This window comes from Alternaria postmessia (assembly GCF_024291825.1).
Source record: "Alternaria postmessia strain BMP 2775 chromosome Unknown scaffold_126, whole genome shotgun sequence".
NCBI lineage: Eukaryota > Fungi > Ascomycota > Dothideomycetes > Pleosporales > Pleosporaceae > Alternaria > Alternaria postmessia.
The window spans coordinates 49,255-61,520 of record NW_026260199.1 but is presented as its reverse complement, the minus strand read 5'-3'; the positions used below and the strand labels follow the sequence as shown (position 1 = coordinate 61,520).

At 50.8% G+C, this 12,266-nt stretch overlaps 3 protein-coding genes across 3 annotated transcripts; 1 reads left to right on the top strand and 2 right to left on the bottom strand.

Moving 5' to 3' along the window:
* Positions 1-2,971: 2,971 nt before the first annotated feature.
* J4E82_010446 (uncharacterized protein) lies at positions 2,972-3,970 on the top strand (the record flags this gene model as incomplete). The annotated part of the gene is made up of 1 exon (XM_051736658.1): positions 2,972-3,970. The coding sequence occupies one exon, from the start codon at positions 2,972-2,974 to the stop codon at positions 3,968-3,970; it is 999 nt and encodes a 332-aa protein (XP_051583595.1).
* Positions 3,971-4,750: 780 nt separating this feature from the next.
* J4E82_010445 (uncharacterized protein) lies at positions 4,751-5,732 on the bottom strand (the record flags this gene model as incomplete). Its single annotated transcript, XM_051736657.1, has 2 exons — positions 4,751-5,154; positions 5,726-5,732. 2 exons carry the CDS (start codon positions 5,730-5,732, stop codon positions 4,751-4,753), a joined length of 411 nt encoding a protein of 136 aa, XP_051583594.1.
* Positions 5,733-8,575: 2,843 nt separating this feature from the next.
* Positions 8,576-9,373, bottom strand: J4E82_010444 (uncharacterized protein; the record flags this gene model as incomplete). The annotated part of the gene is made up of 1 exon (XM_051736656.1): positions 8,576-9,373. One exon carries the CDS (start codon positions 9,371-9,373, stop codon positions 8,576-8,578), a length of 798 nt encoding a protein of 265 aa, XP_051583593.1.
* Positions 9,374-12,266: the final 2,893 nt, after the last annotated feature.

Sequence of the window (12,266 nt, the reverse complement as noted above, 5' to 3'; positions counted from 1 at the left end):
GCCGTACATCCGAGTATCGCAAAGACAGGATAGAAAGGCAAGCTAGAGAACAAAACATTCATCGGTACCTGCAAGCCTAGGACCACATCACACGACTGCTCTATAGGCATGACTAATGCGTTCGTCTACTTAAAGGCTCAGATCACATACTTGTACATACACACAACAACAATACACTCATACATGAGACGATATACCATTATTGCCCCCCTGCTTACAGTACCATATCTGCAGTCTGCTATCAGCACGCTACCTGCCGTTGTGCAGTTTGTAGGTAACGACGTAGTTCCTTAGCCAGAATAGAGTCAACAGCGATCAGACGCAGACATACTAGAGGCCAATTCCCCAGACTTCTTCCATGGGTTTGGCTCCTAGTGATGCTGCATGTTACCGCTGTAGTCCGCTGTGATTGCACACGCGTCACACCTCCACCTAGCGTAATCCGCTTGGGCGACCATGACCTCGCCGGAGCCCACCACCTTACTTCCTGTCTGAATCTCTAAACCCGTCCGAGGCGAAGCTGATCATCCTTTTCCCTGTGGAAATATAGTGTTAAGTCAAGCAGGTATGTTTTCCCAGACGCCGAAAGATGTGATGAAGACAAGGGTTCTTAGATGCAGCTCAGGATCCTGAAGTTTCTAATTTAAGCATAGCGAAACTGTACAGACCTAGACCGAAGTGAGGGCTTTCTTTTACATAGAGGTCTTCTCTGCGCGGACAAGCACATCACGGCGGCATACATTGCATGAGATATGATGAACGCGAACGTGTTACAATTCTAGAGAAGGATATGTGAGAGTACGACTTAGTATCACACCAGTAGCATACTGGACGCTCGAGTAGGGTGTCGTGTGAGGCGATGGATGCAGGATAAGTCTCGCGCCTATTGAATCCAGCAGTAGATCCTCAGGAATATTCCCGTGACGAATATCTTTTCCCACCATATTCGATCAAGCGCCCTACCAAATCGATTCTATGTTGTCGGCGCGGGATTGCCGGAACTGGCTGCGCTATCCACCTGGGCCTTCCATGCAAACTCTCCGATATCAACAGTCTGACGCAGGTTCTCAGAACATTGTTTCAACGATTCCGCGATAGCAGGCGTGAGGTGTGGTGGTAATATCTCTAGGTATTTGGAACTCAAATCAAAAAGGTTTTCGAGGAATTCCGCATGATGTTGCAACGACATCTCGTAATCTGATTGGCGAGCTCCTGTTGGGTGAGTTACTTGGTCTTCCACCTCTTCTTGCGCTATGGGAACTGGCTTGCCATCAGCCGATGACCCAACAGCCGTCTTGAATCGCTCAGCATCTTTTTCACTGAGCACACTTTTGAACTTCTCCTCCGTCAACCATTCGAATGATTCTTCATCTCTGAAACGATAGACGAAGAGCGATTTACTTCGACGACTATAAGTCAAGACCGTACCAAGTTGGATGTTACCATAGCCAGCATTTTTCAGGTGAATCGTGTATTCAGGAGGAGTGAAGCTGGGAACTCTTCTGGAAGTGCGGATTTCCTCAGGCGTGCACGTCTCCTTCGATACGACCTTATATTTTTCCTGGTCTTTTACTAGCCTCCATCCACGCGTTCTAGCGAGTATACGTGGAAGGGTAGAGCCATGTTTGGTCGAAGTTTCTGCAGCGTCACTCGACCCCATGTTGACCCCTTTTACGTCCACTCTAGGCATGATAGATTGTAATGAGACAAGGGATATTGGAGAGAGGGCTTGTTGGGCCTACACGAGCTGCGTCGAGGCTCTTATAATGACGCAAAACTCGAGGATGTCTTTGCAATTTGCACCATCAGCATTGCTCTCATAAGCAACATCTGTAGGTCAGACATATTCAGTCTAGCATGTGCTTACTTCATGTAGCCACAGCGGCGTGTCACAATTAGGTGCAGGTTACGGCTGTCGCACGAACGTGGCAGCTGATGGACCAGACTCGCCTTTATAATTGTGTGGTAGGCACATCGGGTGCACAATACGACACAAGCTGAGAATGGTCTGACGCAGCGCTGAACCACGTGATTATGCTAAGCCCCATGCTACGATGTATCCGTAACTCTATCACGTGTCTGAATTCCGAAGGTGTACTATGCGATGGAACTGATGCACAAACTACTCCTGTCCTTTGATCTGTTCAAAGTAAACGGCCGAAAAGGATTTATTTCACTCCTCACCGCTTTAGCCCATAGCGACGTCACTTCACAAGGTCGACTGTTTGGCCCCTCCACCTACACCTTCCATCTCCGTTTGGCAGGCTCCACCCATACAGTATACTGCGACCCAAGTCGCCTCATACTAGCTGTGCGTCTTGCTTATCTGAGCTTGCGTGTCGTGATGTTGCCCTTTGAGTGCGCACGTCAGCATGAGGAGGTGCGCACTTGGACGGTCTACGATATAACGCTGATAGAAAAGACCAACACCTCGTTCGGTGACAAGCTAATCAATGCGAAGAAAAGAAGCACCAACGAGAATCTGTAGCGCATGGCTTACCGTAGAGAACAATGACACAAGTTCAAAGACGCATCGGTGACACCGCGTTTTCCTCGAGACCCTGTGCTAATACCCTTGTAAGCAGTGAAAGTCGGCACTTCTCACATGCCACAGTCTTCACCACAAGATCTATATGCTTCCCCCGTCGCGACTACCCGGAATGTCCTAGACTCTGTCATTACCCTTGAGCGAGAGTCTTTGGATGTGTGTGCGGAAGTGGATGCCTCCACGAACTAGAACGTGCGAGTACCGGAGGGTGCAGATGGAAACAGCGGCATATTGTTCCCCAATCTGCTTCTGGCCACCCCGCGATGGACATGTCAGCATAAGCGAAGCATCGTCACGCATTTGAGTAACCGCGCTGACTGAGCGCGACATGCGAACATCGTAAGCAAGAAGGCTGGACATATATCATACATGAGGGTCCATGTCTGGGACTCGATCTTGGCTTCCAGCATTTTTCCCTCGAAAATGCGGTATCAAGCACTTGCTACACTCTTTGTGCTGACAGCCAACTGGGCCAATGCCCACTCATGGGTCGAACAACTCGTCAACATTGCCCCTAATGGCTCGTATGTGGCTAGCTTTGGCTATCCGCGAGGGTTTGTGGACAAGACTGCCGACGGTAGCTTCGACCAGGAGGCCAACGAATGGCTCCTGCCGCCGGCACGCACCCCGCCCTTCATAAACGAAGCAGACCTTCTTTGCCACCCGTCTCAACGAGTCCCCAACCAGGCAGGCAGTTTTTCTCGTCTGCAGTCCAGTCCGGGCAACGTGATTGCGATACGTTATGCTGAGAATGGTCACGTCACCGTGCCGGGCGGTGGAATCGGTCTTGTGGGGAAGCCAGAAAAGGGCGGTACGGTGTTTGTATTTGGCACAAAGCAGCCACGTCCCGATGAGACTCTTCAGAATGTATTGCATTGGACGCATGATGGCAAAGGAAGTGATCGACGTGGCAGACTACTGACCTCCCAGAACTTTGACGACGACAGGTGCTACCAGCTTAGGGCTGACCATACAGCGTTGGGCGAAGCCCGTCGGTTGCAGACACCAAATCCACGCCCTGAACAGCCCGGCTCAGACCACGAATTGCTCTGCGAGACGAACGTGAGACTGCCGGATGAGGTCACCGTCGGGCAGCCCTACACCCTCTATTGGGTGTGGCAATGGCCCACAGCACCTCAGCCAGATCCAAGTCTTTCCAATGGGCAGGACGAGTACTACACATCGTGCATCGATGTGGACATTGTCCCTGACTTGCCGCTGGGCCAAAGTGGCACCGTGCTCCACGACCAGGATCCTATGACCACAGCCGTGCCAAACTTCGAGTCTCGCACTGCGCTGACGGTCGACCCGCTAGCATTGTCTTCACAGGCGAGCTTTGGGCGACCCACTGGGACCAGCAGTCAACCTCCTGCTGTCGACCAGGCTGTCACAGCCTTGCATCCTAGACGAACGTCTACATAGCTTTTGCGTTCTCGCCCTTGCGCTGACCGTTATCTCACCCCAGGGTGAGCATGAATTGCGATAGAATCTAGTTTGATGGCAATAGTAGCCGCTGCACCAGCAGGAAGACAGAAATCAAGTAGTTCAGCGTTTCCATAGCGAACAGCATTGCTATTGCAAAACCACACTTTCGTTTCTCCTAACTATTTTCTCTGAATCGAAGGCTATTCACCTTACTCTGTTACTTACGCTTCTGAATGGGATGTACGCTCGGCTGAACCAACAAGGTCGACGAAATTTTGATGGAATGAGATTCTGTAGGTGTCATTGCTGGTAGGCAGCCCATTAGAACCTAGAGCGAACTCGCAATCGGCATAGGTAGTGGACTGCAGTGAATGACATGGATACTTTTTCCAAATGCTCCATCCAGCTCCAATTACCCCATGGATATCCGTGGATCTTGGCGAGTGGAACTCCATCCCATCCATGTCAATCACTGGTGGAATGAACTTCAACAGCCGACCGAGAACCGCCTCTGAGTTAATACTGTGATGGGCTGGCAGATGCAAGTCTCTGCTCCACTACAGACGTTTCAGATCCATTGAGCTGCACAAAATCTATGATAAGTTGATCTGGCTTTTCTGTCCCATCTCCAATACACCACTCCGAGCGCACTGCAGGAAGTGAGGTCAATATCTACAAGTGTCGCTGTGAGATTGTATGCTGCTACCGCGAAAATAGGCAAGCTATCTTCCCATGAAATTTGTCGCTGTAACAAATGTCTCCCCTGCTCGCGTGCATTCACTTGTCCACAAACACATACTCGTCGTCCAGAGCTACCGCATGCTTGGATCCTGTTGCCGTGCTACTCGGATCGAGCACCTCGTATTCTTTCTCTACCATCTGCTCCGTCTTCCTGTGCTCGAGGCGCAGGGCCGCCATGGCGAGCACAAGCTGCGGGATCTGAGCGTGTTGGCTGCGACTTTGCAGGTCGTCGTTGGGGTAGGTGGTCGTGCAGTAGGAAGCAGGGCGAGAGAGGGTCTTTCCAATATGTGCATCGATGGAGAACCGCTCGTTGCGATCTGTCGCGTCTTTGTTAACGGGTTTGGGAGTTTTCATGGGACCGAGTTGTGCCGATCTATCTTTGTTCGTATCTTGGAAGACAAGGCCGAGCGAGTAGAGCAGACGGCCTACCTTGGGTCTAGCTGGAGAAAGAATATCTCTGGTCTGCTTTCGTCGACTTCAACAAAAGGCTCAGCAAATAGGCCCGGTGAGCAAACAGCTGCGGATCGTCCCTGTGTCAACAAAATGAGTGATGCGCTTACGTCGAGAGACATATGCGAGCAGCATGTCTTGTAGTCTATTGCATGCCAAAACTATGAGCGCCGCTTATCTGCCGTTTATGCGCGCTTCCAGTGTGTGCAGTCTGCCTAAACCTAGTCTCCACCCAGCTTCACTCCATCTTCGTGCTGTAGAGAACACGCGTGGAGATATACCAAAATAACTGTGCTTATGATGTTCCACAACGAGACAGAGATACAGTGCATGGGAGCTTTGTCTCGCATCGTTTTGCCTTGAACAGAGCTTACGACTCCTTTGTTCACGAGTGATGTTGCGTACATACAGCGAGCATCACAACTAGAGCTCATTCGTTCACTCCTTTAGCACGCCGTCTCTTCTCTTTTATGTTGAGTATGAAATCGCGGCTGATCCACTAGGTTAGCTTGTGATCCACGACTCCCACTGTATATGCTCATTACGTACACGCAATCGTACATTCCATAGCTCTTCACTACAGTCCAGCGACTCGAATGCACTCTAGAAAAAAAGGTAAGAATCACTCGAAAGTCTGCTTCGTGCGGTTGGGAAGAGACCAACCCATCTTGCGCAACTTGTTCTACTGAGTCTACGACACACTGCTCATAGGGCGGCGCTGGCTCCGGCGAGGGCGCGCGAGATCGCCCAAACTGGCCTGGGTAATAAGATCGCCCGCCCAGGCGATGGATTGGATCAAATCGACATAGCACAATGACTACGCACATGTCCAGAGGCAGACTTGTCGGAAGAGATTTGCGAAGGGGCTACAAATGGTCGTTACGCGTTGTAGATAGGAATTCAGAATGAGAAGCTCGATGGGCTGCGACGTGGGGCTATTCCATCAGTTTGACTGGCCTCGTCAGCTGCCGTCTATATATCAGAGTACGGCTCACCCGTCGTAAGAGAACTGCATATAGAATGTCACTCCTGACTGTCAGCTGCTTATTCTAGGTCTCCCATCCTGCAAGCGACCCGACTACGATCATGGGTGCATGGACCGGTTTTACGACACAGTCGTTCACACTAGCAGCTCACATTGTCTTTGAGATCATCTCCAACATGCGATGCGACACCGATACCGTAGACTAGATTCCTGCACAAGACCCCAAGATTCATCATGGCAGCCACCTCAATGCGAAGAAGTGTCCGGGACCGTCAATATAAGCGCGTTGATGCAGGCAGTATCGCCGACTGTAGCTTTCGAAATGGCGCTCTGCTAGCCGCTGATACCGTGTTTCTGACACAGGGCGTACTCTGGGCGTCTCGCTCGGTGAGCACCTATGCTAGAGAGGGCTCGCTGCCATGGGCCGGCTATCTTCTCCAGCTCTGTCTGTTGCCCAACGTACAGACGCACGAGAGTTACCTTTCTACAGATTTACGGTGGATACTTCTTACTAAACCTCACCCTCCTGCTCTACTGCCTGTCATGTCGCATCTGGCACGCGTTCGGCATCGACTATGCTGCTGTGTTCCCAGACGATCCACGCCACCATCTAGACTGGAGACAAGCCGCTGAGGTTAGATCTGCATCTCATGGAGAGCGTCCGAGCTAGCCGCGAGCAGTTGCCTTGCTGGAGCTACTTTCTTCTTGGAATTACCTTGAGCATGAATTTCCACTACGCGGGAAGCGATACTCTTCGCCAATACTACTCCACTCTGATCATTGGCCTCTCTGTTGCGCTTTGGTTCATTCCGTTCAAAGTCTGCTATCGTGGGAGCCACATGTGGCTACTCAGCTCTCTTGTGAGCATTCAACTCGAACCACGACGCCGGTTTGCTTAATGCTAAGAATTCCTAGCCGCGCGTGTGCCTGACCGGGGTGTATCGTGTCGAGTGGTGGGACGTCTACGTTGCTGATATGCTCTGTTCACTCACGTATAGTACTGGCGTAGGCTCTACTCCGTACACTCTGTCATTGCACCTAACGTCTACAGAATGTTTCGCTCTTTTTCTGCCTCCACGCACGGAGATGGAACGGTCGTGAAGAATGCGACTCGTCCCACTCGCGCGTGCTGGGCTTTACAACTATGCTGCCCAGTATATGGCGTACTCTGCAGTACATCTGTAGGTACTTAGACACGAATCGCGAGAGCATTCACCTGCTCAATGGCGGAAAGTACCTCCTTACCGTGTCCTTCTACGTTACCTTGAGCGTCTACCGCACTCACGAGACTTTCCCAGATTGCTGCGTTTTCATCGTCCTCGTTACTGCCAACACCAGCGTCAATAGCGTCTGGGATGTTTGCTACGACTGGGGACTCGGGAAGCCACATGCTAAATGCCTATTTCTGCGTAGAAATCTAAAACTCACAGCTGCATGGCTTTACTTTGGGGCAATACTGATCTAAGTCTTGCTGAGATTTACCTGGATCCTCTACATTGCTATCTCGCAACAGCTGCAGCATTCTGCTGTCACCTCGTTTGGTGTTTCCGTCGGCGAAGTCTGTAGGAGAGGACTGTAGTCGCTTTTCCGCATCGAGAATGAGCATTGCAACCGGAATAGCATTGTGGAGGGAGGCGAGGCTCTACCTCACAGTTCGTGGCTGTTTTCGAACCTAGAGTCTAGGGAGACACGGGAAAGACGCCACAGTGGTGCTTCAGGACGAGGCTATCGTGGTCCAACGCACAGCCGCGACGAGCTCACAGATGGAAAGCCGAATGCAACGAGTCCATGCGCGCGTCTTGCAGTGCCTGAGTGTGTATTCTCCACTTCCGCTTGCTGCACTTGCGACAAGAGACAAAGGTAAAGTGTGTGGCGATTGCGGCTGTCGGGACTTGGTACTGACGAGCAGGGTGCATGTGGATAACATGGCAGTCACAAACCTGGGGCAGATGGCGAACTTTGAAGAGCCTTATAAGTGTGGAGAGAGATTGATGGTAAGTATGAATGAGAGTGAGAATAGACAATGTACCGACGTGAGACGGTGATATCCCGAAACCTGACATAGCCGAGCATCTGCAGGTGTCGTGGCGTTATTAGCGCTCTAAACGCACGGAGAAGAGTAGTGGAAAGCTCATTTCGCCTTAATTCGACCTCGTAGAGATCACAAAATGAGCTAAGTCACACTTGCTATGTCCGCAGGCGCTCGGGCACACATCCTCACAAAGGTCGTTAGATAAAACCCATGGGCAATGAATTTAGTGTACAATTGATGTAGTGAATATGAACGACACCTCGTGCATCGCATGGAGAGAAGATCAGACAAGATTCGTCTTCTCGTCCGCGGTTTACCCTTCCTCTTATCAGTGCAACTATACTCGCATGTCTTGCAATGAGGTAACGCGCAGTCATACATTCCCTGGCTGAAATCAACCCCATAGAGGACAGTCTTCGTCTGGCTTATGGCGCTGAAAGTACGCGAGCATCAGACCGCGCTCGTAGATTAGTGCTCCAACGACAGCCAGAACGTGCATGACCTGATGGGTCGCACCCGGCACGCCTAGCTTCTTCTTGATTCTCTCGTCCAGGAAGTGTGTTGCGTAGATAGCGCCTCCTGACCCGTTGATAACGATCATGGTCACAAAGTCTGCAAGAAGACCCATGCACTGCCCTGGCCTATGGAGATGCCAACAACGCAGTGCGGGGATGGCTGCAACGCTGCCCATGATCACGTGCGTGCGGATGCGAAAGCTTTGCTTCAAGTTGCCGCACAGCGAGACGGTGGACAGGCACATACAGCAAATCGTGGCTGTGGCAGTTACCATCAGAATGTGTCTCCAGCGCTCGGAAGAGTGCCAGCCAGGGGAGAGTTCTACGAACGATACGGAAGAGGCCCAGATAGCGCAGATGATTCCAATATGATCGAGACGCAGCCAGAAGTCTGCTGCAGTATGGTCTGCAAAGATGTGGTAGAGTGCCGACCATGCAAAACAGAAAGCGGTTGCCACCAGGTAGGTAAGAACGGCTGCTGTGCTAGAAGACGACAAACACATTGCAGCGCCAGTAAAGCGTGCCGCGTTTGTGGCGAACCAAAGAGCGGCGAGCAGATGTGACCAGATGTTGACCGTTTCCGTATGGACGCTCGCGATAGAAACGATAGCGTCGCGGTAAGAGGTCGTGTAGATTCGCCGTCGGTCAAGGCTTCGGTAGCTCGCTCGTTTTCCCATGCGAGCCGTCGTACAATCGTACCCTGGAAGGAGAAAAGCGTTGTCGAAACCGGACAAGAAGCCTTCAAGACAAGGTAGAGTAGTGCTGTGCCATACTTATGATCTTACCAGGGCTATTCACATAGAATACTAGACTGACCAGTCTAGGACTCAGAGTGCCTTTGCTGATCAACATGGTTGTCATGCTATGACCAGTGATCTTGTTGGAATGGACTGGACTGGATTCAGAGTTCGGATCCAGTCCAGTCCAGTGCAAGGGCCCTGGAACTCCTGGAGCGCCAGTGCAAATCCAGTTCTCACAATTGCTCAGTGCGTATCCTTTTTCAATAGAAAACGCCAGTCTAGTGGCCGAACACACATTTATTCTACACTATATACTGCGTCATGGACATCCAAAATGTCCATACTGGTTTCATCAATATCGTCCTCGTCCAGAAGATCGTCTTGGTCCACGATCTGAAGTTCTGCGCTGTCCATTTCGGTATCAGCAACACCCCCACCCTGCTGCCCAGTTTCTTGAGGGTCAGGCTCACCTTCCAGTCTCCCGATGCCTTCGTCATCGAGAGCATTCCGTGTAGGTGGCCCATACCACGATCGAAGGCACTCACTAGCTTCGATAATATCCATCTTGAGCCTCGAGCGCCAGTCGGTAAGCAGCATCTTCGCGCTGCTGAATAGCCTCTCACACTCATCAGACATTGGTGGAACAGCTAGTACGTGCTAGATCAGGTTGCCAGTAGTAGCGATTATTCCAGTACTGGATAACGTCAAACAAGTCAAGTTCACCGAGCCGGATAACGTCTTTCTCAAGAAACTGATCGAGGAGATCGATAGCTGGTATTTCAGGTGCTAATGCCTCATGGCGGAGCTTGGCTTTTGATAGCAGCAGAAGCCTTCTCTTTCTTAGCCGGAACAGCTGGCGTTAGGGCTGGGGTAGCAGACGCCTGCTTAGTAGAGTATCTACCTCGATATTCCTCTAACCAGAACTCCTTAACAAGCTCTTTCACGGTTTAAATCCATGGCCGCTTAGCTTCGTCCGTCCAGGTCTCAATGTACCACTGATGTTTAGGAGTTAGATTTAGAGGAATGGCGGTATAGTATGCTCGCGTATTGTCCGCTTTTTTGAAGTATTCCTCGGCCTTACTCCAGGAAACTTCAGCTGCAGCGGCAGGAAATGCGAAGTTATCTGCTTCAGTTGCAAGAGCTCTACCGATCGAGGTACAGTATGAATTTCAGCGCGTCTGTTGGTTTTGAATAAGCTAGAGCATGTTAGCTCTAATATCCGCCTAGCAGGTGCCAGCTCACCTCTAAGCTGTCAAACTCTGATAGCTCCCCTCCGTATAATGGATCTAAAGAACTGACGGCGCTGAGGGCTTGCTCGTATATATCGAATAATATTAGGAAGCTTTTCGATTGCGCCGCGCTTCCGCCAGAGCTCCTTCATCCTCTTCATATCGCCCTCCCGATACGCAGCTTCCGGATCTTTACAGACTTTTTCAGCGTCCTTTCCGATGAGGAAAGCCTGCGCACACAAGTTCACGATATGCCCAAAGCAGCGAAGGCGCCGGCGCCTCCGCTGCTTCACTGACATATTTGGGTAGAGGGCCTGAAGGACGGAAATGATGCAGGTGTCATTAGTGGACGCGTTGTCTGCCATAATGTAGCCGATCTGGCCAGCACTCTTGTAATATTTGATGACCCACAAAAGGACATGGGCTATATTTTCTCCTGAGTGTTCCCCTTCTACCTCACGTAGCGCTAAGACGGCAGTCCGACTATTATCGATAGAATGTGCCACTACTCCAAGCACAGCGAGGTAATTCGGCGACGTCCAAAGATCGAATGATAACAAAATAGAACTCCGAGCGTCATGCATGCCGTGTCGTAATCTTTCTTTCCTCTCCTCCAATGCACTAATCACCCATTGACGAATAGTAGATGCGGCTTTTGGAAGTAGATTCGCTAAAGGGGGAAATGGATCAAAGAGGAGATCCTGAAAGTAGCCATTTTCAATCTGGAAGAAAGCGATATGGCAGCAGACTAGCCAGCGGATTAGGAGCTCCTTAAATCGATCTAAGCGGGGGGCGAAGACGATTGACTTCATGTCCTGGTAGTCGGATATCGACGGCTGGCTCGTATCCACCGAGTCTCCTCGGAAGGATTCACTTTCACCGGTAACCTTATCGATCTTATGTGTCGAGTCGAGGTGGTCGAGCGCTGTAGAATTTCCATTCGACACTGCTGGAAGCTCTTGCTGACGGCGCTGTTTTTCACAGAGGTAGCAATACCATACTCATCTCCCATCTTTTTTGGCCTGTAGCTCAGATCTTCACCGTATATTTAGATCACTGACTTTCGCTTCTTTGTTGCTTTGGGGCCCTTCGCTAGCACCGCACAGCGGATGTATTCCCCCCTGGAGCTTAAACTCATCTGGCTGGATCAGAGCTTCTGGGTCGCGACGGGGGTCAATAGATTCAGCGGCAAGAATGATATTATCAGACTCGGAAGTCTCAGAAGAAGAGCGAGCGAAGAACTGAGTAATTGTTGATGCGGCCATTTTAGGATGTCTGCCGCCGCTGAGTGGGTTCATACCATTTTTAACATATTAGCAGTCGTAGGTCCCGCTGGCCTGCCAGATACATTATTGGATGCTATCAGGTAGTCATTGGACTAGATGGACTGCTTTTGAAAACGCGCATCTGGGGTAAAGCGTACCTGAAGCAAGAACGCCGAGGATGTGACTCACTCTTATTAGGATCAGTTGCTTTCTAACCAGGCATGGTTCATTGGCGCTTCAGGAGCGTCCCGACCTCTCGATCCAGTCCAGTCCAAATTTCTTAAACTCCGGATCCAGTCCAGCCAAATCCAGTCCAGTGCTGATCCAGTCCACTTG